The sequence below is a fragment of the Lepidochelys kempii genome, chromosome 16 (assembly GCF_965140285.1).
Source record: "Lepidochelys kempii isolate rLepKem1 chromosome 16, rLepKem1.hap1, whole genome shotgun sequence".
Lineage (NCBI taxonomy): Eukaryota > Metazoa > Chordata > Testudines > Cheloniidae > Lepidochelys > Lepidochelys kempii.
In genome coordinates this window covers 26464805-26492098 of record NC_136395.1, presented here as the reverse complement: position 1 = coordinate 26492098, position 27294 = coordinate 26464805, and the positions used below count along the sequence as shown (strand labels likewise).

Genomic DNA, 27294 nt, shown 5'->3' with positions numbered 1-27294 from the left:
CATAATTAGCAGAGTCCATTGGAAAACGACATGATCATTCTCATGTACGTGCAGTGTTCTACGAAGCCCAGCATTATCCCTTCATTATACAGCAAACAGAGCATCCTCAGCACATAATGCTGTTAAGACAGAACTGGAAGTGCTCAAATTGCTCGCAAAATGCTTTAACCCTAGAACACATGGGGCATTTTCCAAGGCTGCCAGACAAGTTAATACACAGAACAAACTGCCTCTGTCTGCAGTTTCCAGAGTTCCTAGGACTGCAGATCAAATACTTTTGCTCAAAGCAGATATTAGGGAAGGTCACAGAATACATCCAGTTACCTCTGCTTCTGAGCTTCAACTAGCTCATTTTTAGCAAATTCAAAGTCCCTCAGCCCATCAGCTCCCCCTGCTGGCATCAAAGAGGCACGGCGCCCATTCTTGACCTCCATTGGGTGATTGAATCTGAAGTAATGGTTCCCACCAAGAATCACTCTGGCCCCCTAACAAGGATAAATAGGAGAGTCACAAGGTATCAAAGCAGTGATCTGAAAGAGGAGCACCATCCCCTCCCACAAAAAGCCAGCATATCCAGTAAGTGAGTTATTAACTTCACACACTGAAGTTATGCCTTAAATATCACAACACAAGGTATCCTCACATCTTAAAGTTAACATTACAGGAGACATTCCCAGGCCCAGCCCACAAGAAGCTTGTTTAAGGGAACCACTCCTCTAACAGGGTAGCTTCCTGTTGTAATTTAGCCTCAAATGTGCCAGAGTTCACTATTAACCAGTTATTGATTTTAAGAGTGTTTTTCCCTGTTCAATAAGATTGCCCTTGAAAAGGGCTTGAGTGAACCTCAGGGTCACGGATTTGGTATTACAATAGGGATTCACACACAGCAAGGTAGTCACTGGCAAAGTGGGTTTGCCCCACACACAAACCCCTTTAGATACCAAGAACTCTCTCTTTTCAAGGCTTGTAAAGATCAGGAATAAGGGACAAGAACAGCAGCTATAGCTTTAATGGTTTAAGAGTCATTGTGCAGTTTAGTTCCCCATCTGTCCCATACACACTTTACACAAAATCATGGGGAACGGCATGTTAGCTACTGACTGTACATAGGCACACAAGAACGGCCATACTGGGTCAGACCAACAGTCCATCTAGCCCAGTATCTTGTCTCTGACAGTGGCTGGTACCAGATGCTTCAGAGAGAACAAGCAGAACAGATCAATTTTAAGTGATCCATCCTGTTGTCCAGTCTTAGCTTTGGCAATTGGGGGTTTGGAGACATCAGGAGCATGGGGTTGCATCACTGACCATCTTGCCATTGATGGACCCATCTTGCGTGAACTTGTCTAATTCTTTTTGAAGCCAATTATACTTTTGGCCTTCACAACATCCCGTGGCAACAAATTCCACAGGTTGACTGTGCATTGTGTGAAGAAATAAACACTTTGTTTTAAGCCTGCTGCCTATTAATTTCATCAGGCGAACCCTGATTCTTGTGTTATGTGAAGAGGTAACACACTTCCCCATTCACTTTCTCCCCACCATGCATGACTTTAATAGACCTCTAGCATCTCCCCCCCTTAGCTGTCTCTTTTCTAAATTGACCAGTCCCAGTCTTTTTAATCTCTCTTTATATGGCAGCTGTTCCATACCCCTCATCATTTTCACTGCCCCTCTCTTCTGCACCTTTTTGAATTCTAATATATGTTTTTCAATATGAGGCAACCAGAACTGCACACAATATTCAAGGTGTGGGTGTACCATGAATGTACACAGTAGAATTATATATTCTGCTTTATTATCGATCCCTTTCCTTACGGTTCCTATCATTGTTAGCTTTTTTTGACTGCCACTGCACATTGAACAAATGTTTTCAGAGAACTGTGCACGATGACTTCAAGTGTTAACAGCTAATTTAGACCCCACCATTTCGTATGTATACTTGGGATTATGTTTTCCAACATGCATTACTTTGCATTTATCAACACTGAGCAGTAGACTAGGATCCCTACATGGTGTAGGGTGACTGCCTCAACTAGGAGGTTTCCATTCACAAATGTCCTGGCATCCGGGATAGGACTTAAGATGACCACTCCTTGCTCATTGGTGATGGGAGCAAAGAAGAGAAAAATCAGCTGTTAGGCCTAACTTCCACTAGACACAGAGTGCAGCTTTTTGCAGAGTAAGATCATGAGTCCTTCAGAGATACACAACAGATAAGCTTGTGAGAAATTGCACTAGTCCTCGAGAGGATACAGTCAGTATCTGCTAGTGTTATGGTTCTTATTTCAAAGCTAACCCCAAGGCAGAAGTGGACATATTTTGGATCCCACAAGGTGAAGTGCAGCTCTATTCTGAAAAGAGACTGCAAATAGCACCATGGCATTCCTGGATCATGGTCTCAGTCCCTCCATCAAATGTTTACAAGTAAAGACATTTTTCTACATGTCAGCCCTTCAGACTCAGCCTGGGACCACAGTATCAAGCAGTCATCTTTCATCCTCAGTAATAAAGGTTCTGCCGGGCTAAACTCAGCCATTAGGGTTTTACAGCTATCACCCCATCTACTTCAAATTGTGCTCTGAGGCAGTGGATGGCTATAACTGGAGTGCCACAGGCCATTCTGATGCCCAGGTCAGAGAATCCATCTCTTTCACAGCTGTGATGGCTCTGCCAGGCCAGCCAGAGAATAAAGCAATAGTAACCAACTTCACCAGCTAGGTCTGACTACCCACAGGGAGCAGGACCTGTTGAGTAAGAAGCAGTTTGAAAAGTGACATTATTATTTTTTTTTTTTTTAGGGACTAGAACCCAGCTATAGTCTGGTATGTACATCTGCCACCAGCATGGACAGCTCCCCTAGCTCAAGCAGAGCGGCACACGACTGAGAAGCTAGCAACCTTTGGGAAGAAAGTCCACATTCAGGAGTTCAGTGGGGAAATTCAGCAGTTTAAACTCTGGCTAGAAGGCCTGCTTGGAGCTCAGGGAGATCTCCCCTATAGGTGGTTTTAAAATGGTGTCAACTTTAAGAGGACTTACCAGTGGCCCTCTGAAATGAGTGCACCTGTCAGCTGGATAAAAAGGAGGACTTGTGGCACCTTAGAGACTAACCAATTTATTTGAGCATGGATGTCATGCTCAGAGTCTGGATGAAGACTCCCCACTGAGGTTTCTCCCTCTTTGATGATATAGAGAAGCATCTCTGACAGTGGTGGATCTTCGTTTAGATTTACTAGGTTTGGTAGATGGTTGTCAACTTTAAAGCACACTCCAGCTTTCTATGAGGAGGCAGCAGATAGAACAGGGTTTTAGTCATGAGCGGCTAGTGGGTTATGGCTAACAGATGAGAACCTAGCCCTCCCTTCTCACAGTTAGGGGATTTCGTATTTAAAAGGAGGCCTCAGAAACTGAACTCCTTCTAACCTTCAGACAGTCCCCACTACCGGGCAGTAACTTCAACTGACAGATGTCAAAGCTGGATTGGCCACTAGAGGGCACCAGTGTTCTCAAATACAATAGAAGTACACTGAAAATTTAAAGCTGTATATTGTTCTCTGATACATACAGATACCCAATGGAATAGCAGCCTCTGTTGTAAGCTGGAAAGAGTGTTATGGCAACAAGTTGTCTCACCTATTTTTGTGCAATCAGTTTCTCCAGTTAGAGCTCTTACTGCAATAGGATTTTGTACGAGACAAGTTCTGTCACAGAACCCGCCTTCCCATTCAGACAGTTTGATCCTGTACAGAGGATAGCAAGTTTAATATTCCCCCTCCACCCCATCTTGCTGGTAGTTTTTCAGGACTGATGGGGATTGCTTTGATTCCCATAAAGTGAGTTACACATTAGGATCTTTTCCTGCTTCTGCAAGCTGACTCTGACCTCACCTGTATCAGTCTTATCCACACATTTAGAGAGAGGTCACCAGCCTCTGCTGGTTAGGAGAGCCTCCCCTCACTCTGACTATGTAGGATATATGCTTCACTCTCCATACCTGCAGTTCTTGCTCCTCTTCCGTCTTGTGGTGTTCCGCTAAAGCCAGCTTCTCCTGCCAGGACCTAGAACAAGTCTTCAGCCTTACCATTATATCAATTCTATAGTTTCATCACTAACATTACACACACATTAGTATACAAAAGTGTGATTGGCAACATTAGTGAACAGGAAGCCAAAAATCCAGGCCTTAGTCCTAGATGAGCGACATGTGAAGGACCACAGCACAATGATATAAGCATTGCAATACTAGAAAGTGGTGTGTAAGTAGTAGAAGATCAGAACAGTAAGCTCTGAAATATTTGCTTCTAGCATAGTAGAACATTTAACTGAGAAGACCCACATGGCCCATCAAAACCTCATTCCCTAAATGGAGGGGGAGAGATTTCTTACTTCTGTGATTCTTCCAGTTCTCTTTCCCGTTCAGCAAGCTGTTCTTTCAGACACTTTTCAGAGTAACAGCTGTGTTAGTCTGTATTCGCAAAAAGAAAAGGAGTACTTGTGGCACCTTAGAGACTAACCAATTTATTTGAGCATAAGCTTTTGTGAGCTATAGCTCACTTCATCGGATGCATACTGTGCAAACTGCAGAAGACATTATGTACACAGAGACCATGAACCAATACCTCCTCCCACCCCACTCTCCTGCTGGTAATAGCTTATCTAAAGTGACCACTCTCCTTACAATGTGTATGATAATCAAGGTAGGCCATTTCCAGCACAAATCCAGGTTTTCTCAGCCCCGCCCCCCCCCCTTTCCAAAAACCACGCACACAAACTCACTCTCCTGCTGGTAATAGCTTATCCAAAGTGACCACTCTCCTTACAATGTGTATGAAAATCAAGGTGGGCCATTTCCAGCACAAATCCAGGTCTTCTCACCCCCCCACACACAAACTCACTCTCCTGCTGGTAATAGCTCATCCAAACTGACCACTCTCCTTACAATGTGTATGATAATCAAGGTGGGCCATTTCCAGCATAAATCCAGGTTTTCTCAGCCCCGCCCCCAACCCCCTTTCCAAAAACCACACACACAAACTCACTCTCCTGCTGGTAATAGCTCATCCAAACTGACCACTCTCCTTACAATGTGTATGATAATCAAGGTGGGCCATTTCCAGCATAAATCCAAGTTTAACCAGAACATCTGGGGGGGGGGGTAGGAAAAAACAAAGGGAAATAGGCTACCTTGCATAATGACTTAGCCACTCCCCGTCTCTATTTAAGCCTAAATTAAATTGAATTCCAATTCAAGTCTGGACTCCAGCGAGAAACTGCTGAATTGGAATTCATTTGCAAATTGGATACTATTAATTTAGGCTTAAATAGAGACTGGGAGTGGCTAAGTCATTATGCAAGGTAGCCTATTTCCCCTTGTTTTTTCCTACCCCCCCTCCCTCAGACGTTCTGGTTAAACTTGGATTTATGCTGGAAATGGCCCACCTTGATTATCATACACATTGTAAGGAGAGTGGTCACTTTGGATGAGCTATTACCAGCAGGAGAGTGAGTTTGTGTGTGTGTGTTTTGGGGGGGTGTGAGAAGACCTGGATTTGTGCTGGAAATGGCCCACCTTGATTTTCATACACATTGTAAGTAGAGTGGTCAGTTTGGATGAGCTATTACCAGCAGGAGAGTGAGTTTGTGTGTGGGGGGGGGGGGGTGAGAAGACCTGGATTTGTGCTGGAAATGGCCCACCTTGATTTTCATACACATTGTAAGGAGAGTGGTCACTTTGGATAAGCTATTACCAGCAGGAGAGTGAGTTTGTGTGTGTGGTTTTTGGAAAGGGGGGCGGGGCTGAGAAAACCTGGATTTGTGCTGGAAATGGCCCACCTTGATTATCATACACATTGTAAGGAGAGTGATCACTTTAGATAAGCTATTACCAGCAGGAGAGTGGTGTGGGAGGAGGTATTGGTTCATGGTCTCTGTGTATATAATGTCTTCTGCAGTTTCCACAGTATGCATCCGATGAAGTGAGCTGTAGCTCACGAAAGCTTATGCTCAAATAAATTGGTTAGTCTCTAAGGTGCCACAAGTACTCCTTTTCTTCTTTCAGACACTGGATTTCTTGGAGACTGACTTCATATTTCAGCACATCAATCCCTTGACCGCACTGCTGGGCAGCTCTCAATCTCAGCTTTCAGTTCTTAAGAAGAAGGAAAACACCTCTTTAAAGTTTGTCAACTCTACTAGTTACATTGGATTCAAACAACTCAAGCCTTCCCCTTTCAGAAGTGACAGCTTTGGCAGTATGGGGCTCCATGGGAAACATCCCTAGGAAAGAGGAAGTTCTCCGTCTGGGAAAACGTATTTAAGTTTTTGCTTCGACTTGTTCTTGACTGTATCCATCTGTGGACATCTAGATCTGATAGTGACAGAATTATTTGAATAATTCTGATAAAAGGTTTTTTGCCTGCAGCTTGTTAGCAGTTCATTGGGAACGTGAGAGGTTTGAAAGTAGAGCAGTTTTGGATACAAGAGAATCACATAGTACTTTTATTCCACTATTCGGAGGATCTCTCTGCCTGCTTCCAGTCCCAGTACAAATTCACTGTGGGACATTCTACAGTAGTTCCTGGCTAGCTACAGGAGTTTTCGGCTCGTGAATGTGTTCGCTGGAGTCGTCAGAGTACATAGGTACCCTGGGGTACAGGAACAATTGCAGCAAACACTGGTTTTGGACAGAGCGCGTCACTTTTGGCCACCTCTAGTAAAAACCCCTGGTGCACTTGGTCAATGTGTACAATACCCTAGTGTAGGAGATTTCTCAGGCAAATATTAAATATAGGAAAAGAAAGCAGCTAGTCACAGTATTAGTCTTGGCTCCATACAGCAGAGGCACAAGATAGCTACTCTCGGCTTCAGGAAATATTTCCTTTGGGTCCCTCTAACTTACTGCCCTGTCATGTCAAGGTATCAGCATAATTTGCCTCCCTTCATTTTGTACCATTGTAGGCATCAACCCCAGACCACAGGCTGATAAGAGACGCTTCTCAGCACCATACCTCTGATCAGCACTGCACTGGAATCCTCATTGACCTTGGCCACATTAATGATGCTGCAAGCTTGACTGGCGTAGGGCAGCATGCTCAGAGTTTCCTTGACGTGTGCAGTGGTTGGGCTGATGATGGCTATCTTAGAGTTACCACCAAGGCTCTCCTACTAAATCTGCTTTGAGGCTTTTGAAGACAAATTACCAGTGACCACGAGTCACTGGGGAAATGGCAGCAAGATCCAGTTTCCAAATCCACCCATCCTCTATCCCACCCTTGATTAAAGGGACAGTGCCATGTGGAATACTAGTTCCTGCAATAGCCTCTAGGGTTAAGGCTCTAAGAAGCCTAGAAGTTTAGCATTAACTTTTGTACCTCACTTATGTTGATCAGAAAAGCTCACATGGGAGCCAGAAGCAAAAGTGAAAATGTAACGGGGAGGTACAAGAGTCACTAGTTAGAGAAGACACTTTTGCTAGTTTATAAAGACTTTTTTAAACCAGAACTATGCAAAAATATCCCTTTAAAATTAGGCCCAATAATCTACAAGGTTGTTAGGCACTCAGATACTACAGTATTGGGCAAATTATAAAATGCCCATGGTATTTTAGTATCTTGCTTCATTCTATTTTATTAAAGGTCAGGTGTCTAATACAGACTTAGGCACAGATTCAGTTAGCATGCAAAGCTTTAAGGAGCAATATCAAGAGACCAGCTGGACTAAGACTTTGGTGAAGAATCCCTTACTATTTTTTTCAAAATCTGAATTTGCAGTCCAGCTTTAAAACCTCCATCAGCCATCCTGTAGGACAGCTCCGTTTCAGTTACAAACCCATGATGTTTAACAAGCATGCCCAGAATGGGATTTTAATGGGAAAGCCATGTGAGGGTGCCAGGAGTTTCCTTGCCATACCAGGTTAAGACCGAGTCTCTGTAAGGGATGAAGCACTTTCTCTTGAATAGGGACATTTCAGATAGTGCAGAGATCACCTTCCCGAGGGTAAGCAGGGACTTGTTGATACTAGCACCTTCCTGGAAAGATGCAGTTACTTTTGTAAATTTGGTAATGTAATAGCCAGAAGGGGATTTTGATACAGAAGCTAACTGAATTAACTTAGTTTCTGCCTTTCAGATCCCAGCTATGGCATTCCATCATTATATGTAAATGAGAACTGGATCCCAAGACTTGTTTTCTCCCAATAGCTTCCAGATCCAGTTTGCAAATCAGAAGCAAATTTTACATGCTGCTAGAGGTGCGGCTACCAGTTGGATTCTCACATCAGCCCTAGTCAAATTCAGCAACTGGAACCAAGCTGCCAGCTAAATTCACAATGCATGTGGCAGCACAGAATCCAGCTCAGTTGTCCAAAACTGCATTAGTTCTGCTGGATTACCTGTAGCAGCAGACTTCATCTGTCAGTAGAGTAAGCAGATATGGCACAGAGGAAACATACAATATATGGAGTAAGGTGTGCCAGTTTTATACTGTTACTTTTCTCAACATGGTATCCACAGAGCTCCAGATATTTCAAAGGGTATCCATGTTCTCAGAGTTAAAATAATCCATCTTGCTTAAGTGTGGGGTTTTCCTTGGAGGCTCACATTTTGGGATTAGTTGACCATCATGCTTTAGAGACACCTACTTGGCTGAGAAAAGTCAGTGAAAAGTCTAATCAATAGCAGGATGTCAGGACTGGGGATTTTCAGATAGAGGTAACAAGGAGAGACTAACATCAATACTTTGCAAAAAGAAAAGGAGTACGTGTGGCACCTTAGAGACTAAGCAATTTATTTGAGCATAAGCTTTCGTGAGCTACAGCTCACTTCATCGGATGCATACTGTGGAAACTGCAGAAGACATTATATACACAGAGACCATGAAAAAATACCTCCTCCCACACCACTCTCCTGCTGGTAATAGCTTATCTAAAGTGATCACTCTCCTTACAATGTGTATGATAATCAAGGTGGGCCATTTCCAGCACAAATCCAGGTTTTCTCACCCTCCGCCCCGCCCCACACAAACTCACTCTCCTGCTGGTAATAGCCCATCCAAAGTGACCCCAACCTGAAGCAAATACTCACCAACAACCACATACCACAAAACAGAACCACTAACCCAGGAACCTATCCTTCCAACAAAGCCCGTTGCCAACTGTGCCCACATATCTATTCAGGGGACACCATCACAGGGCCTAATAACATCAGCTACACTATCAGAGGCTCGTTCACCTGCACATCCACCAATGTGATCTATGCCATCATGTGCCAGCAATGCCCCTCTGCCATGTACATTGGTCAAACTGGACAGTCTCTACGTAAAAGAATAAATGAACACAAATCAGATGTCAAGAATTATAACATTCATAAACCAGTCGGAGAACACTTCAATCTCTCTGGTCACGTAATTACAGACATGAAGGTCGCTATCTTAAAACAAAAAAACTTCAAATCCAGACTCCAGTGAGAAACTGCTGAATTGGAATTCATTTGCAAATTGGATACTATTAATTTAGGCTTAAATAGAAACTGGGAGTGGCTAAGTCATTATGCAAGGTAGCCTATTTCCCCTTGTTTTTTCCTACCCCTTCCCCCCCCCCCAGACGTTCTGGTTAAACTTGGATTTATGCTGGAAATGGCCCACCTTGATTATCATACACATTGTAAGGAGAGTGGTCAGTTTGGATGAGCTATTACCAGCAGGAGAGAGAGTTTGTGTGTGTGTGTGGGGGGGGGGGGATGAGAAAACCTGGATTTGTGCTGGAAATGGCCCAACTTGATTATCATACACATTGTGGGGAGAGTGATCACTTTGGATAAGCTATTACCAGCAGGAGAGTGGGGTTGGAGGAGGTATTGTTTCATGGTCTCTGTGTATATAATGTCTTCTGCAGTTTCCACAGTATGCATCCGATGAAGTGAGCTGTAGCTCACGAAAGCTTATGCTCAAATAAATTGTTTCGTCTCTAAGGTGCCACAAGTACTCCTTTTCTTTTTGCGAATACAGACTAACACGGCTGTTACTCTGAAACCTATCAATACTTTGCACTTCTACAGCACTTTCCAGCCAAGAATCTGTTATCCAAGCACTACGAGGTAGGTATCAGATAGGGACTCTGATAAGTAGAGGACCAGGGTCACACTTAATTGGCTTTCCTCTTGGAGACACAGAACCCAGATCTCCCAGTTCTAGGTCTAATGGTTCCTCCAAGGTTGCTACTGCTCCCTTGGAGTTTCATAGACATCATGCCAACTCAGTGGAAGATTTTGCATTTGGATTTAGACAGTTTCCCATCCTCTCCCACCCCAAAGAAAGAAGCATCACCCAACCTTTGTTCTCAGCCCACTGGTTTGTGGTAAATTGTAACGCTCACTTCCTGAGAGGTCCACCAAATTCACGTGGCTTACCACCACGTGAGTACGTGCTTCTCCTCCAGGTGTTATCTCTGCAAGACCACACAAGGGATTAGATTTTGTTGCCACCGAACATAGCGTATGAACATTCAGTATCTTTCCTGCCTCCAGCCTTCAAATCATAGTGGACAGGGCTACATCATCACATGGCTAGGCAGCAGTCTGCACGCTAGTCCAGTTACTTTCATGCCTGTGCAGTAAGATTTGGAGCTATTAAAGCCAGTATGGGAAGACTCCAGGGGCCAGTTGAGAACAATCCCAGACCTATCCCGAGTCACCAGACTGGAGGGAATGGGATCGCTCGCCTTACTCTGAGCCACTACCAGTTTGAACACAGTGAGAGGGGGAGCATCTCTCAGTCATGCTAGTGGCTGCTGTGGCTCGCTGCTTGTTTCCAAGTTCCAGACAGGTCTAGAATAGAAGCAAAAATTAGTTTCCACACTGATCCTGCTCACAGTCCCTCAATGGCTACTCTCCACCACACGCAATAGCCTGGGCCCGGTCTGAGGGTCGCGGCTGACACTTTGCTCCACAGACACAGTGGAGCGGGAATGCAGGAGACAGCTTTTCCAGGAGCCAGTCCCATAGTGTGAAATGAACTCCCCCAGAAGCTAAGGGTCATTACTAACCTCCCAGTCTACTTTCAACAGCAGGGTGCACTTGTGTCCAGCCTTCTCCAATGGAGAGAGACAGACATTAAAACAAGTCCCCACACGGCACACAGTCCCGCCATTAGGGAGAAGAGAAAGAATGAGCCACGAGACAGAGGTTAATCACTTTGCACGCTATGGGAAGGCGATCAGACACTGCAGCAAGGAGGGAGATACAAGCACCCGTACAGAACAGAACATCAGCTCCAAGGAATGAGACTGCATTCCAAGCTATTGTGTGACACTTTGCTGTTTAAGACTTGCCTGGACATAGCAGCTTACCAAGAGACTGCAGGTGTTGCTGATACAGGTTTGTGTCAGGACACATTAACTGTTAGTTCTGAAGTGCCCCCCCAGGATACTGGGTTTGCTGCCCCTTTTAGTCTAGGAAGCGGTTCAAGATATCACCTCAATTGCTCTGGCGGGTAAGGGGAGCCACTTATTTCTCTGCCTTATCAAATACCCATTACAAACTCCAGGCTACCACATGTTAGCAGCAAATCTGGAGAGCAGCTGCAGCAGACAAGGACAATCAGTCCCTAAGCTGGTTCTCTCTCTGCTCACCTGTGATTTTCCCCTCCTTCCCTTCCCGAATTCTGGATTCAGCCAGCTCCTAATGTGCCCTGCAAATCGGAACGGTTTTGCATGGCAGTGCCATATGCAGTTTTGAAGAGAAGGGCTCAGACTTCAAAAAAAAAAATCTGCTTTCTGTTGATTTTGATCAGCTTCACTATTCCTAGAAGCAGCATTCTCCCCCTCCACCCCTACCCCCACCCCCCAACATTCTCAGCCTGACTGGAGAAAGGAGCAATTTTGTTCCATTTAGCAGAGGATGTCAGTCTCAGCATGGAGCAGGTTAATTGATTTCCATGGTCAGTTAAGAGAATTAACCAGATGAACTGTGGAAACAGCCAAGGAGAGGGGAAACAATAGATGCATGGCTTAGACATTTTTTTTCTTAAAGGCTTTGAAAATAGTTGACCTGGAAACACAATTCATTAGTGAATCTCGTTCTTCCAAAAAAGAAGTCTCAAAGCTTATTTGCAAGCACCGTTGATGGGATAAATGGACAGTGAATCTATGGCATTGCTTACACTGCAGTACACTGATGCTGCCTTGACAGAATATTCGATAGTCTATTTTATAGTTATAGCCAGCAGCTTAGCTAGTAGGGCTCTCTCTCTCTCTCTGATGATAGATAGGAACAACTGGAGGACCTCAGTTCTTTGGGCCAACATAACAAATGCCTATCTCCAGCGCACAGGAGAGAGCTTGGTGGACATTAGAACTAAGCACTGAGATTGGAAGGAGAGACAAGTGTTGACCAGACAGTTCAAAAATCAAGAGCAGAAGTAGAGACAGATGAGATCAAGCATGCCTATTTCATTAGGCCTTGAGTATACCATAAAAATTCAGGTTTCAGAGTAACAGCCGTGTTAGTCTGTATTCACAAAAAGAAAAGGAGTACTTGTGGCACCTTAGAGACTAACCAATTTATTTGAGCATAAGCTTTCGTGAGCTACAGCTCACTTCATCGGATGCATACTGTGGAAAGTGTAGAAGATGTTTTTATACACACGAACCATGAAAAAATGGGTGTTTATCATTTATCAAATGGGACCCCCTTTTGTAGTGATAAACACCCATTTTTTCATGGTTCGTGTGTATAAAAACATCTTCTACACTTTCCACAGTATGCATCCGATGAAGTGAGCTGTAGCTCACGAAAGCTTATGCTCAAATAAATTGGTTAGTCTCTAAGGTGCCACAAGTACTCCTTTTCTTTTTTCATAAAAATTCAGTTTAGGAGAGATAATATCTTTTACTGGACCAACTTGGTCCACCCTTGTGTGGATAATATCCTGGGCCCAACTTAGCTACAACACTGCATACAGATTAGGAGAGCAAGCTAGAGAGACAGAAACCCTCTGCATTTTCAGAGGAGAATGTTATGTGCATTGCTATAAGATTTAATGGGGGAGGTTCATCCATCAAACAACTGCACTGAAATTGCTGGAAGAGGGCATAAGTTACTGTTATGGAAAGAAAGAACCAGAAAGGCATGCCACATGAAATGGTCCAGAAGCCCTGGACGAGAGACCAGACAAAGCTGCAAAACATGACAGCTAATGGCATCATCCATAGGAGACCCAGGAGAAGAGGTTCACTCCTTAGGGATTGTAGAGAGAGAGGAAAAAAAAAAGTATGCCTCAAACCAAAGGAGATGAACAAGAACATTAAATGGGAACATTTCCACTTGCCCACAGGGAATGGACAGTTTGCTAAAATGGCAGGAGCACAAAATTATTCAGCGAGTTAGATATGTCAGCAGGCATTTGGCAGATTCTCCAGGACAAAGCAAGTGCCAAGATTTGTACTTTCAGTACCCTGTTTGATAAATACTACCAGCTCCTGGAATGCATTCAGCACCCAGAGTACCTCACCACGCAGCGCCCCACACATGAGAAGGGATTGCAGGAGTGAGTGGACACTGACGACAGAGTCACCACACATCTTGCAGGATACTGTGCAGTGCCACGCTTCCTGCTGACAGATTTTCACAGGAAGATCCACCAAGCCCCGAGAGCCCAAACACAGCCAGGCTAGATCACAGCAACAGCACTACTGCAGCTAATTCCCAAATTATCATTTGTTGTTCCCCTAAGACCTGCCCCACAGTCATCCCTGAAAGTTAAGCAACAACTAAAAGATTAAATATTGATGCTACCCAGGATTCACGTACAGTACATTCTTCAGTAAGTTAATGCCACTGATATGCTCCACAGCCTTTTAAACTGTCAGGGGGGCAGACAGGTTGAGCCATAGTTTCAATTTTACTGAAATCCCCTTTTGCATACAGATCTTCACCTTTGGGAAAGGGCTTGTGCAGGTGAACTGAATGACTGAGCAACAGAACATCAGAGCATTTTTACATTTAGTAGCCTGGTACCTTAACTATTCATTTTACTTGGCACTCTTTCCCCAGAGGCAGCTATGGGTGTTGGCACGGTCACCAGGTTACCAGAGAAAACACAGCAATACAATAGACAAACAGACGGCCTAAATGTTGTTTTTACACACACACACACACTCTCTCTCTCTCCCTCTCTCTCTTTCTAGAGTGAGCAAGTCACTGGCAAGAGATCTGACTTATTTCCATGAGACAGAGCCACTCAGGTACCCAGTGCTTCAGACCCAGAAGCTGTCCCTCTTTACCTAATTCATCCTCATTGCAAAGCAGAGAGCATTGTGGGAAAGCAGCTGAGTTTTGTTGTACATGGACATCTGTTCACACTGTACTGAAGGACCAAGCTCAGTCTCACATCCCAAGTCAATACTGGTATACCATTTGGCAGTATAAAGTACAATTTCTAGCCATTCCAGTCTGTGATTAGACTTATTCAGTGGCCTTAGGAAGTACTGCATGACCACAACCTCCTTTTGAGAGGTGCAACCCCAAAGTTTTGCCTACATATGCTGATCTGCCCCCTCCTGCCCACCCCCTGCACACACTGAGGAAAAAATTGTTCCCCTACCACTCAGAGGTAGCATGGTCCAGTGGACAGGACACTAGACAGTTTGGAGATGTAGGTTCTATTCTCAAGCCTGCCATACAGCTGGTCCATGGCCTTGAGCCAATCAGTTCACTTTGTGCCTCGGTTGTCTCTCCTCCCCCACTCCCCCCCCCCCCCAAATCACTTGAGCTGCTTTGTAGTAGTTCCGTTGTAAGCTCTTCAAGGCAGGCGCTGTCTTGTGTCTGTACGGCACCTACTATAAAGGGGATTTGATCTTGGGTATTGCCATTAGGCAAATAATGCCCATCCCCCACAAATTTCCCCAACCTGAAAAATATCTAAGCTCTTACTATTTTGCATTTCCGTAAAGGTGCTATACAGCACGGTGGGATCTCCAACAGGACACAGCATCATACAAGTAAAAGGCAGCTGGCACCGAGTCCACTGCACAATAATGGGCGGAGGAAAAGATGGCTTGGCTAAGGACAGCAGGCAAGCTCCTGGCATATTTAACGTCCATTTCACAACAGGATGGACACTTATTTCCATCCATAAAGGTGATTGGAGAGAAGCAGAAATAGCTAGTTTAGATTCCAGTTAGCCCCTGTCAGGAATAAAGATGCAGGGAAGACGAGAGCAGTAGATGGAGCTAATGATGCATTAACAGAGCTTTGAACTAAGGCAGATTTACCTGGACATCTGCAAAAGAGCCAGCCACATACCTGGGAGGATAGGAAAGAGGCACTATATTACTAGAAGGTAAAATAATAATTGTAGGACATCTGCTTCGTTGTCAAGGACATGAGGGAAATAAAGCTGTTGTCCCCTCTAGCTAAAGCCTGCTGTTTCTTTTTCCCCAGACTCCCAACCACCAACTGCTCCACGGTTTGGATGCCAATCCAATTTTGATGCCTCTAATTCACTCCAGAGACTGTTTATTTTAACTTTATCAAGAGAAGAGAAAAACTGTGTTAGACTAAAAAGAGCATCTGGCAGCACGATGGTCTCCTTTCGCTACCAGGTACCAGCATGGTCCGGGAAATTAGCTGAATGAGTCGAGAGAGCAATACACACCACATGTTGAAGTGCAGGCTTATGGAGTCCCACAGCGTGGTCACCCTGATCTGGAAACACAGAGGCATAGCCTGTAGTGAGCACAGCTCCCAGTAGGCAGCCCTCCATCTTGAGCCAGACAGCTGGGCCACATGAGGGACCTGCAATATTTTCTGTGTTAGAAAAGGAGGCCAAAATGAGGTCTAGCCTGCCAGATTTGACCAGCTGACTAACGCAGCCCTTAGCTGTGCAAACACTGAGTGCCCAGGACTGCAGGGTCTTGTTTGGAAGTTAATGTTAACTACAGGAACAGTTAAGAGATGCAGCCACAGTGGTTAGGTTGTTCCAGTGTTTCCAAATCTCAGGCTTCCTTTCCCCATTCCCCCATAAGAGTCATGCTGCCTTGCAAAAATGGCAGCATATTCCTCAGAGTCCAGCTGATGAGACGCTACCATCCAGAACTAGCAACACTTAGGAGTTCTCGTTTTCCACCCCCTAAAGCAAGCCACTCCTTTCACATCTTTGAGAGACAAGTACAGGAGCTTCATTTTGATTTTAAGAAGCCAGTTCTAGGCTGTCTGGATACAGTCAGTCTGAACACTGCACAACTTGTGTGCCATGAGGTTGCATTCTCTGTTTTGTGCGAGTCACATACTCCTGCAACAGCAGGATATGCAATAGTTCTGAAGAGACTTCTTGCAGTATGAGAAACCATTGTTTACTGATTAAGCCAGGGAATGTGAGTCCAGACCTCTTGAGTTCTAGTCTCAAAAGGTACCACCAATTTGTCGCAGGGTCTTGGTCAAATCACACCACCCATATGCCTCAGTTTTGCTATCTGTAATGAAAGTATCTTCTTATCTTGTAGGGATAATTCTTAACTATATTCACACAGTGTTTTGAAGATAAAGCACAATGTAAGTGCTATGTATTTATCTGTTTTACTTGGAAATAATCTTTCCAGTTAATTCTACAATGAGAACCGTAATAGCAGAATCAATGAGATAGCTTCATGTTGATCAGAGTGCAATGCAGCTACATAGCACGCACAGTGCTGAGCTGAGCTAACCCTGTTTTTCATCTGGGGCTGGAGAGATTAGAATACTGTTAATACTAGTCCCTTGAAATTAATGCAGCCTCTGCTTAAACCTTGGAGAGTTGTCAAGTGCGATGCTTCCTGTTTTAATAGATCAGTATCAAGGAGTTTGGTCTCATGTGCAGATACTTGTCTGGAGTCCCTATAATTAGGCCCATCTTTGTGTCCAGAGCTCTAAGCCTTTGGGCTAAGAGCTATAATTCAGTGGATAGCCTGCTGTTAATAGCAAGTGTCAGCTTTCCAGGATGGCTTAGCTGAAAGGAACTTGTTAAGCCATTATATACATTGCTTTTTGATTGGAACAATTAAGCTTCTCTCCACCAGGACACTCCACTAGTGGTAACACTATGCAGGATACCTGGTGCCCTGACGGCTTTAGAAGCTTGAGCCTACTACCTAAAAAGCTCTTTGGTGAGGCTTCTCTCCTGTACACCCCAGAGTTATCCCAGGTTATAGGAGCATCTCCTCATGCACCCCAACTCTATCGATTTCCCAGTGGGAAAGTGAGGCACCCTTCTATATCCTACAGGACACAACTGAACTGCTCACTGGTCTGACCATGAAGGGGAAGAGCAACATCTTGAGATCTAGAGAAAAGTTTTGGAGTCTGTTTAGAGCTGGATTAGACTGAGGCTACTGCTCAAATAAGGCCTCATCAGGATAAGGGGTCATCTGCACTTCTGCTCAGACTTCAGCTCTGAGTAGCAGCAGTCGCGGAAGCTCAGATCCTGTCAGATCCAACACCAGTTCCAGGCTGTAATCAAGACTGTGGGGGGATGTCTGCCTCCAAGTTTCTAGATGCCCTCCCATCTCCAAGAGGAAAGCCTGAAGGAGTTTAGATTTGGGAAGATTCTCATTTTAGACAGTTTAAAGGAAAGTTAAACAGTAAGGGACAAACTGTTGTTATACCTGTGAGCCACCCATTGACTTCAGTGCAGAAATCTCTGGATATGTCAGTACTGGAAAAAACCCACACACCCCACCTCCCCTGCACACAAACGACAACAAGTCTCACAGCCTGGCTAACCGACTCAGGATAGTGGTGTAGATGTTCCTGCTCTGGCCAGAGCCTGGGCTCAGAAACCAAGCAAGAGGGACAGGTCTCAGAGCTTGGGCTCCAGCCTGAGCAGGAATGTTAACATGGATATTTTTAGCTCTATAGCGTGAGCCTAAGTCTTAACCGGACACCAAGACTCACTGCCGTGGGGCTATTTTTGTAGTGTAGATGTAGAGTCAGTCTTCATTTTTACAACTGAGCATGCAGTAAACTTGGAGTTTGTTGCCCAAACAGAAGTGTATCTTTAAAAGTAGGACAATTGTACTAGATACAGTGTGGAGGCAGGAGGATGGTAACTGATGCAGGAGTTTGTGAAACTGTACTACCTTAAAAAAAAAAAAATTAACAGACTATACTTACATAGAAAGGCCGGTTACATAAGGACCAAGGATTGGATATTCTCGTACTTTCAGCTAAATCGGGGTGTGTGTGAGAAGATTAATTACATTAGGGTTATTTCTTTAACACAAGCAATAGCAAGGCATGAAAGGTGGACACCTTGGGAATTTAGACACATCATGATAGAAAACGCCAAGCAAAGATTGAAGGAGAGATCTTAATAGTCTTGCATTCTCCCACACTGGATTCTCCCTCCAGCAGCGAAGCCTGTAGTCTCTGCTCTGACTACAATGGACTCCTCCAGCTTCTTACCCCATCCCCATATTAACAGTCCCAGATTTGGCCTCTGCTTCAGCATGCAGTAGTAAGACCACCATCAGGATCCAGGGAGTGATTCTCCCATGCAGGTGCTTGAGTACCACCACTCAGAACCCTCTGAACTCCCAAGCATGTTCTTCCCCTCCATTAAGGGCCACACTGATAACTTCTGCTGCAATAAGAATAATGCCAGGCATTTGGCAAGAAGTGACACTTGTCCCAAGCTGAATTTTAGTGATTGCTCAGATAGGTGAGCCCCAGGAGGGTCTTCCTACTGGACTCTGACTAGTCTGACTAGTCTTGTGCAGGGTCCTGCACTTAGGACGGAAGAACCCAATGCACAGCTACAGACTAGGGACCGAATGGCTAGGCAGCAGTTCTGCGGAAAAGGACCTAGGGGTGACAGTGGACGAGAAGCTGGATATGAGTTAGCAGTGAGCCCTTGTTGCCAAGAAGGCCAATGGCATTTTGGGATGTATAAGTAGGGGCATAGCGAGCAGATCGAGGGACGTGATCGTCCCCCTCTATTCGACATTGGTGAGGCCTCATCTGGAGTACTGTGTCCAGTTTTGGGCCCCACACTACAAGAAGGATGTGGATAAATTGGAAAGAGTCCAGTGAAAGGCAACAAAAATGATTAGGGGTCTGGAACACATGAGTTATGAGGAGAGGCTGAGGGAACTGGGATTGTTTAGTCTGCGCAAGAGAAGAATGAGGGGGGATTTGATAGCTGCTTTCAACTACCTGAGAGGTGGTTCCAGAGAGGATGGTTCTAGACTATTCTCAGTGGTGGAAGAGGACAGGACAAGGAGTAATGGTCTCAAGTTGCAGTGGGGGAGGTTTAGGTTGGATATTAGGAAAAACTTTTTCACTAGGAGGGTGGTGAAACACTGGAATGCGTTGCCTAGGGAGGTGGTGGAATCTCCTTCCTTAGAAGTTTTTAAGGTCAGGCTTGACAAAGCCCTGGCTGGGATGATTTAATTGGGGATGGGTCCTGCTTTTGAGCAGGGGGTTGGACTAGATGACCTCCTGAGGTCCCTTCCAACCCTGATATTCAATGATTCTATGAAACTGGAACAACTGAGAGAGGTGGAACCAAAAGCTACAGGCATGGTCTCTGGCAGGCTCTTGCCAAATGGCTCACAGTTACTATCAGCTCATCAAAACATAGATACCCTCAACTAGCAGGAAAGTGTGACTGGTTTAATGGCACAGGCTTGTTGTTTGGGACCATTGCCTCTACCACCACATTTGCACAGTTAAGGGTGGGACTCTGGGACACCTTCAGGAGGCATAGGGCAGGGGGAAGAGGATAAAGGTTTAAGCCACCTTGTGCCCTCAGGATTCTGGAAGATTGGTGGCTGAAATAGCCCCTAGTGTAATTTAGGGAGCACAGAATGTTATTGTATGTCATGCAGCTCTACCTCATGCTGCGCCTGCCACAACCGGGTCCTGTCCCAGACTCTCCATAGTACAGAGAACTATGGCTCCACCTCACACTGTCAATGTTGAGCTTTGAGGGGACCTGTGTAGGACAGCCTATGGCTGCCTGATGCAGGCTCACACCAGGGGGATTTTCCCTTGGCTAGCTAAAGGGACCATAATGGAAGGGAGAATTCCTCCCTAGAGCTCTAGGGAAAATCTGGCCCAATATGGCCCAGGTCACATACAATCAATCAGGAAAGAATCAAGCCCCCATTTCGTCGCAAGGAGGGGCATTACAGCTGGGGTTCAGTATTGCAGGTAAATATGTAACATTTTCCAAACTCGAGCTTTCTTCTTGGCATTAGCATCTTTGGATGATGTTAAGAGATCATGTATCCGCTCACTGTATACCTCAGAGTAACTCAACTCAATGTGATGTTTCACTTGTTGGAATAAGGGAGAAGAATACATTTGCAAGTACTGGGGTGGACCGGGGGAGAGGGGGAGAGAAGGGATTCAAAAATCCATTTTAGCGTTCAAACACAGGGCATTCTGAATGGAGCAGCTCATTTTATGTAGTTGGCCATCTCAAAAAGTTACATTATATGCAATGCCAGGCCCTAATACCATATAGCCCTGTGCACATTTGGTGTTACGTAAGCTTTAAGCTTATCATTGTCACTAGTGCAGATGCAAATGCTATCTTCAATTCAGCTAATAGGAAGAACTATTACAGATAATCCTTTACGATACTATTTGTATAGACCTACCTATAATATATCTGAAACATGGCTTATTAGAAACAGTCTTTTTTTTAAATGGAAGGATTAAAACTAGCATAAGGCACAAAACTCTTTTCTGATATATTTTGTCTTTATCCAAGCCTCAGCAGGGAGAAGCTGATACTAAAAACAGAACAGTTTTATAGGAGTGATAGCTTTTCATCCAGATTAATGGAGGGAGAGACAACCCCATAAGGTGCCCTGGCCAATTTTTGGACAGCTCTAATGGAGAGACTGGAGACTTTATTACTACAAAATATTAAGCAAAAATGTTACCTCCTCTTGTTGAGTCAGATTTACTTTCCAGAATATTTCCTTGCAAAATCGTGGAATTATGCCCACCTCATCAGCATAGCCTGTCATTGTGTTGAAGACGAGACCCATGGTTAGTTGTGCTGAAAACCCTAGTCAGAAAAGGGCACTCAATTTTGCTCTAGTCCTTAATATGGCAAAATGATTTCCATCTGGCCAAGTCACAAGTACACCCCACAGATTAGAGAAAGCCATCATGTTTCACTTTGGGACAAGAAACAGATGCACCATGCTTATTAAATTCCATTCTGAGCATCCTCATTATTCTATAGGCTAAACAGTTGTTACACAAGCTAGTTTAGAAAGAGGTTATTTATGACAGTTGCCATCTTTGTCTTTACAAAAGATTAATTTATGATTTTGCTTCATTCTAAAACAGTTTTTGATTCTTTGGTTGAGTTATAGGAGTTTCACCACCTAAGGTTTTGAAAATTAAACTTTTCTAGAGAACGATTACTTCGTGGCAGATTCTGATCAAGTGGCTGGATTTAGTTTGTTGCCTCAAATAAGCCTCAGATGGCTGGAGAGAGCAGTTATAAAGTTAATAGTAGAGGTCTTATGTGTAAGATTTCCCAGATCCAGTTTGTCCATAAGCAAATAAGCAAGTATTGTAACCTTCAAAGACCGTCTAGAAGTGGCTGGGCCAACAGACCGTACACTACTTCTTGACGGGCATATCCCTTATCCTCTGGATTCTGAGACCCAAAACAACAGTCATAGGAGAAAAGCAGCTGCCTGTTTGTGTGAGGATGATGGATCAGTATTTCCTTTCCAGAAAGGGACACAACACATTTTATACCAACTTACTGTTCTCTGTGAAGTCAGAAAAATGTTATTGTAGAGACAATTAGGCCTGGTCTACACTGGGGGTGGGGATCGATCTAAGATATGCAACTTCAGCTACGAGAATAGCGTAGCTGAAGTCGATGTATCTTAGATCGACTTAGAATCACTTACTTCGTGTCCTCGCGGCGTGGGATCGATGGCCACTGCTCCCCCATTGACTCTGCTTCCGCCTCTTGCAGTGGTGGAGTTCCGGAGTCGATGGCAGAGCGATCGGGGATCGATTTATTGTGTCTACACTAGACTAGATAAATCGATCCCCAATAGCTCGATCACTACCTGCCGATCAGTCGGGTAGAGTAGACGTGGCCTTAGTTTGAGTTGCCACAGTTGGAACCCAACTGCTGTTTGAAGTCTGCTGTATTTTTAAATGTAATAGTCAATGCTAAACTCTACATCTCCTATCAGTGTAATGAATTGTGCTTGGTCAGGTGACATGCCTGCTCCTAGCACAGCATGCCTACATTGGATATGGTTCCAGTGTACCACCATCTCAGGCTTTGCCTTTTCTGACATGTGAGAATTAATATTCTGAACCCAAACTTTATCTTGGGATTGGCTGTACCTTGGCTACAACTCTGCTCCTGCCCCCAGCTCTCACTGCCTCAGTGGAACACTCAAACAGTTTTACACTCTTGAGTTGGAGGTAGTAGGACCCACTTAGTCTGGCATCAAGTTGAGCCAGACAGCTGTAGGTAGGTTTCAGAGTAGCAGCTGTGTTAGTCTGTATCCACAAAAAGAACAGGAGTACTTGTGGCACCTTAGAGACTAACAAATTGATTAGAGCATAAGCTTTCGTGGGCTACAGCCCATTTCATCGGATGCATAGAATGGAATATATAGTAAGAAGATTGTATGTGTGGGTATATATCTCCACACACACACACAAGTTGAAGTTGCCATACAAACTGTGAGAGGCTAATTATTTAAGATGAGCTATTATCAGCAAGAGGATATCAGTAGGTAGGATCCTTCTATGTGCCTTTACTCAATACACGCAGACAGCACACCAACTGGTCTAGTTCAAGTATACAGCACAAGGAATAGAATCCAGGCTGCTCCTCTTGTTGCTGGCCTCCAGAAAGGTCATCAGAAAAAATGTTAAGTCTGATTCCAAACAGAGGACCACTGCTACCCAGGCTTGACTGTCAGGTATTGGATGCACATTTTTAAACATTCAGCCACCCCCTCAAAATTTAGAGGCATTTGAAATCTAAGCCAGATTCTGAAATTGGCAAAGAGAGTCATTTATCTTTACAATGGGCAGAACCAAAATCCCAGGCATTCAAAATTCAGATCTGGAATATGTTACTTGAGCCCACTGGCATTTAAAGAGTACAGTAACACTGAGTTTAATGTTAATGACTCAGTTGTTGTAGATTAAAACAGAGAGATGGAAAGAGGAAGAGGATTAGCAACACATCTACAGACTGATCATACTGGCTTCAATAGGAGCTGCTGACAAGCACAGAGGAGCCAGTAACTAGGCCCCTGTTTATTGAGAGTCTGAGGTGGTTTCAAGTTCTGATGCTCAGTTTTTAATCTAGGGAGCTGAACCAACAGGCAGGACACTGGATATTCATACTGGAGGCAGGCTGGGGAAGGAGATGGGGCAAGGGCACTGGAAAGGGCAATTCTAGTTGTATGCTGGAACTCAGTATATGACTCTTTGCTGTCATGGGTTAGATCACTGCACTGTTTGAAAGTTACCTTTGGGTCAGTGGCCTGACTGACTGCCACACTGATGGCACTGTTATCTCCAGAACATCCTCCTTTGGAAGAGGTCCTCCACTGTTCTTCCACATGGCCATGGCTCCCCGTTTTCACAGAAAAGATCCATGGCTGAAGAATCACCAGATGTTGGCCTCACATTGCCAGAAGGTTGAGCCACTTGGCTTTCACTGAATGTCCCCCCCGCAACTCTTTCAGGTTCTCATCATGGCGACCCACAGATGAGCAGCTAGTTCCCTAACAGGAGTTCCATGAGGGCGTACAGGGCTTTGTACATTTGCAGTGTTCTTAACAGCTTCCTTTCTAGGGACATCAGAACCTTTTGGAGACTTTGCAGTTTTGCTGCCTAATGTTTTGGTTATCTGGTCACTGTTGAGGAGAGGGACCAAAGTATTTGACAGAGAGGGGTAACCTGCTCTTTGCCACCTTGGGCCCATTTTCCTAAGTACACATCTGGCCAGGAGAGCACCTAAGATGTTTGCTAGTCTCTGGTTTTGTCACCAGGGAAGGATCATCAGACGGACTAGTTTGGAAGCTGCACCTCTTTGAAATAGGCACTTTAACAGAAAAAGTTTTATCCTGTTCACTTTGTTCTGTCCCATCTTTAAGTACTTTCCTTTTCAGCAGAGGAAACAGAAATTGTATGACAGTTTTGCTCATCCACTCCATTCTTGGTAGCACATTTTCATCTGAAAAACGTGTTGATGCTCTATCATTCTTTTCAAGAGAAATAGGAGAGAGATTAGAGACATGCAAGCTTAGTTCAGACACCTGAGACGTTGCATTCATTCTTGGGCTGTCTGTGATTGGACTACTGTTCAGCAGGAGTCTGCAAGATGTTTGGCTGGCTTCTGGTGTAAAATGCATCATATCTTCAGGATTCAAACCAAAGCTGCTCATTTCAGCATTTGTAACTACTCTGATACTATTGTGTCCTGGAGACTGAGCACCTAGCATAGAAGTTTCACTGGGGAAAGAACCTGGGGTAGGCTTCCTTTAGACTTCAGTTGAGAAGAAGCTGCTGCACTGCTCATTTTTCCAATTCTGTTCTGCAAGAGGAAGAGAGTCATAGCATATCAGAAAAAAGAAAAGGAGTACTTGTGGCACCTTAGAGAGTAACCAATTTATTTGAGCATAAGCTTCGAAGTGGCAAAAGTTATTTGTAGGTTTGAAAAAGACTGAGTAGGGGCGAAGGAGCAGTTTTCGCTTTACCGGTCAGAACCTGAGATGGCAACTAGATGCTGGCAAACTTGTATTAATCACACACACAAAATACCGCCTCAGGAGGTAAAAAGTTCTCCCTCCCCACCACTAACAGATGTGTGTTGGCAAGCCCTAGAGTGCCAAGTATTAACAAGCACTTCAGTGAGTTCTGAAGTCTCAAATTCTTATTGGTGTCAATGGGAGTTAGGTGCCTAGGCAGTTCTGAAAAATCTATACATGCCCGTTCTCCACATAGTCCTTTCTTGAAGCCTATAGAATTTCATTCCTTTTATCAATCAGTGGGCAGGAAGAGTAGATAGACCAGAGGATTCATTGGTTAATATGGACCAGCCTTCACTACCCTGCATCACATAGACATAATTTGTAACTGAATCTTTGCTCACCCAAGAATGTGGCCTGGAGACCATTGTCCAGATAACACACTCATCTCCTAGGACAATATTTATAATAAGGGACTCTCTTGCAATATGCTTCACAAAATGCAGTGAACGAGCTTTTCAGCTAAAATGAACCTTTCAAAAACTCACACGAGGCATTACTGAATCCAGGCTCTTTTCCTCAAAGAAAGAAAAAGAGTACAGTAGTGCCAGAACAAAATTTCACATCTTTAGGTTTGTAAATAAACTCATTTCACGTAACAATTCTAGTAAATAACTCTTGATTTAGACATCTCACTGGGCATGAGTGATGTAGTGGTGTTCATTACAGGCCCCACATTGTCAGTTCACACATCCAACAAGCCTTGCCCCTCACCAGAGGGGGAAATTGTTTTCTTTTAAGCAAGTCTATCATAGGGGGTTACAGACTGATACCAGATCCAAACCTTGTGGAATGTATTTAGTTTTCTAGGAAAGTCAGATCAAGGTTACATTTCTTATGTCCCCCCCGATCTGTTTGGAAGGGACATGTGGGTCTCAAACCACCTTCCCACCCCAGAGTCCAGGAAAGTACAGGAGAGAGTCAATCCTAAATACTAGAAAGTGGCAAGTCTCTCCTATGTCAAGAGGACTACAACCATATTTGAGCACACTATTTTCTCTTCACTGCTCTGCAGAAGCTAGGCTGCTGCTACTTTAAACAGGTAGAGAAAACATGACGTGCCTCATTAAATGTTAATAGCCTCACATGCACAGCTGCATTTAGAAGAAGATTAATATTTAAACACAGCACAGAGAGCTCTAAACACTTCCTAGCTTAAAGGCCATCTCTTGGCAAGTACTCTTGAAAGAAGAGTAACAGTGTTAAAAGCTAAACAAAAAACTCTTAGCTCACACGGATTGAGTAAGAAATAGACATTAGGGTGGGGGAGGGGGAAGAAAAAAAAAGCTGGCAACCATTGAAGCAAGAACCACAAGCCTTGGGAGGTATGAGAGGGCACTTGTTGCAGATGTAGAAATCAGAGACTTAATCCAGCATCACACTGGCATGCGCACACACACACACACACAATGTATTGGCCTGTATAACTCATGCCTGTGAACACTTGATAGTTTAATTTTTGTTTTTTAGTCATAGGCATATAGAAGTTCAAAGGCTTTAGAGGAACAGTTGAGGTTTGCAGCACATGTTCTCAGAGTGTTAAGTACAAGTACAGCTACCAATGCCAAGCCCATCCAGTTACTTTCCTGACTGAATGCTGTTCAGCATATAGCAGTTGCAGACTAGCAAGAACAGCTCTGTTAAGCAGCCCCTAGGCAGCAGACCAATAGCTAGCTGGACAAGGAAGCTTTGGAACACTGTTGAAAAGAAATGTCTCCTAAAGTCACATTAATCTATCAGCCGATGATACTGTCTTCTGTCAAGAGAAAGACATTCCTTTGAGGGAGTTTTGATCAACTGGAATATTTAGTTTCACAGAGAGCTACAATGAGATCAACAGGGCAGAAATATCTAGCCACCAACACTAGTGCATATCTCACATAGGATAGGAGCATCAAGTACATTTTTCTCTAGTCAGCTCTCATTGCCAGGAAGCATTTCTCCCAAACACTTACCCAGAAGTTAATTGAATTTAACAAATGAGAACAGTCACCTATAGGACAAGATGATAAAAATCATAACAGGGAAAAACAAGACCAAACTCTACCCACCAAATAACAACCTCAACATTCTACCATTTCCTTCCTTTTTATTGCTAGCACACACCTAGCAACTCCAGTAGAGAAAACCATAAGGGATAGCAACTATGTAAATTAGACAAATAGGTATAGTATTTATCTATCACTACAGTCTCACAAACTGCTCTACTATCTCTCCTCTTCAAAAGGTCTGTGGAGGCTATTCTGCTTGATATATTCCAGCTGGATTAATAACCCCAGCTGCTCTCTCCCAAACCAACAACAGTATCAGAAATTCAGCAGCTGGTGGTTGGTTAAAGCAGCATCAGACGAGTAATCACTAGGATTGAGCTAATTTCCTGGAAGTCTTAAGCCTTGATTTGGCAAAGACTTGCTTAACTTTATGTACCAATTAGTTACATTGACTTCAATTAAATGATTCAGTGTGTACGCAAGTTTTTGCAGAATCAGGGTCTAACACTT

The 27294-nt window shown here is 44.1% G+C and overlaps 1 protein-coding gene across 1 annotated transcript in view; it reads right to left on the bottom strand.

The window, feature by feature from the left end:
- The window catches only part of LOC140899390 (kinesin-like protein KIF14), a 42961-nt gene extending 18531 nt beyond the window's left edge, over window positions 1–24430 (bottom strand). The window contains 18 exon segments of the mRNA XM_073314817.1: window positions 325–485; window positions 2013–2115; window positions 3040–3071; window positions 3126–3278; window positions 3995–4076; window positions 6042–6139; window positions 6991–7161; window positions 7334–7343; window positions 7909–8027; window positions 10326–10521; window positions 10720–10820; window positions 15266–15296; window positions 18141–18193; window positions 20205–20342; window positions 20921–21008; window positions 21517–21579; window positions 21581–21758; window positions 23980–24430. Of these exon segments, the coding sequence (XP_073170918.1) occupies window positions 325–485; window positions 2013–2115; window positions 3040–3071; window positions 3126–3278; window positions 3995–4076; window positions 6042–6139; window positions 6991–7161; window positions 7334–7343; window positions 7909–8027; window positions 10326–10521; window positions 10720–10820; window positions 15266–15296; window positions 18141–18193; window positions 20205–20342; window positions 20921–21008; window positions 21517–21579; window positions 21581–21758; window positions 23980–24430 (2228 nt within the window).
- Between the last annotated feature and the right edge of the window lie 2864 nt (window positions 24431–27294).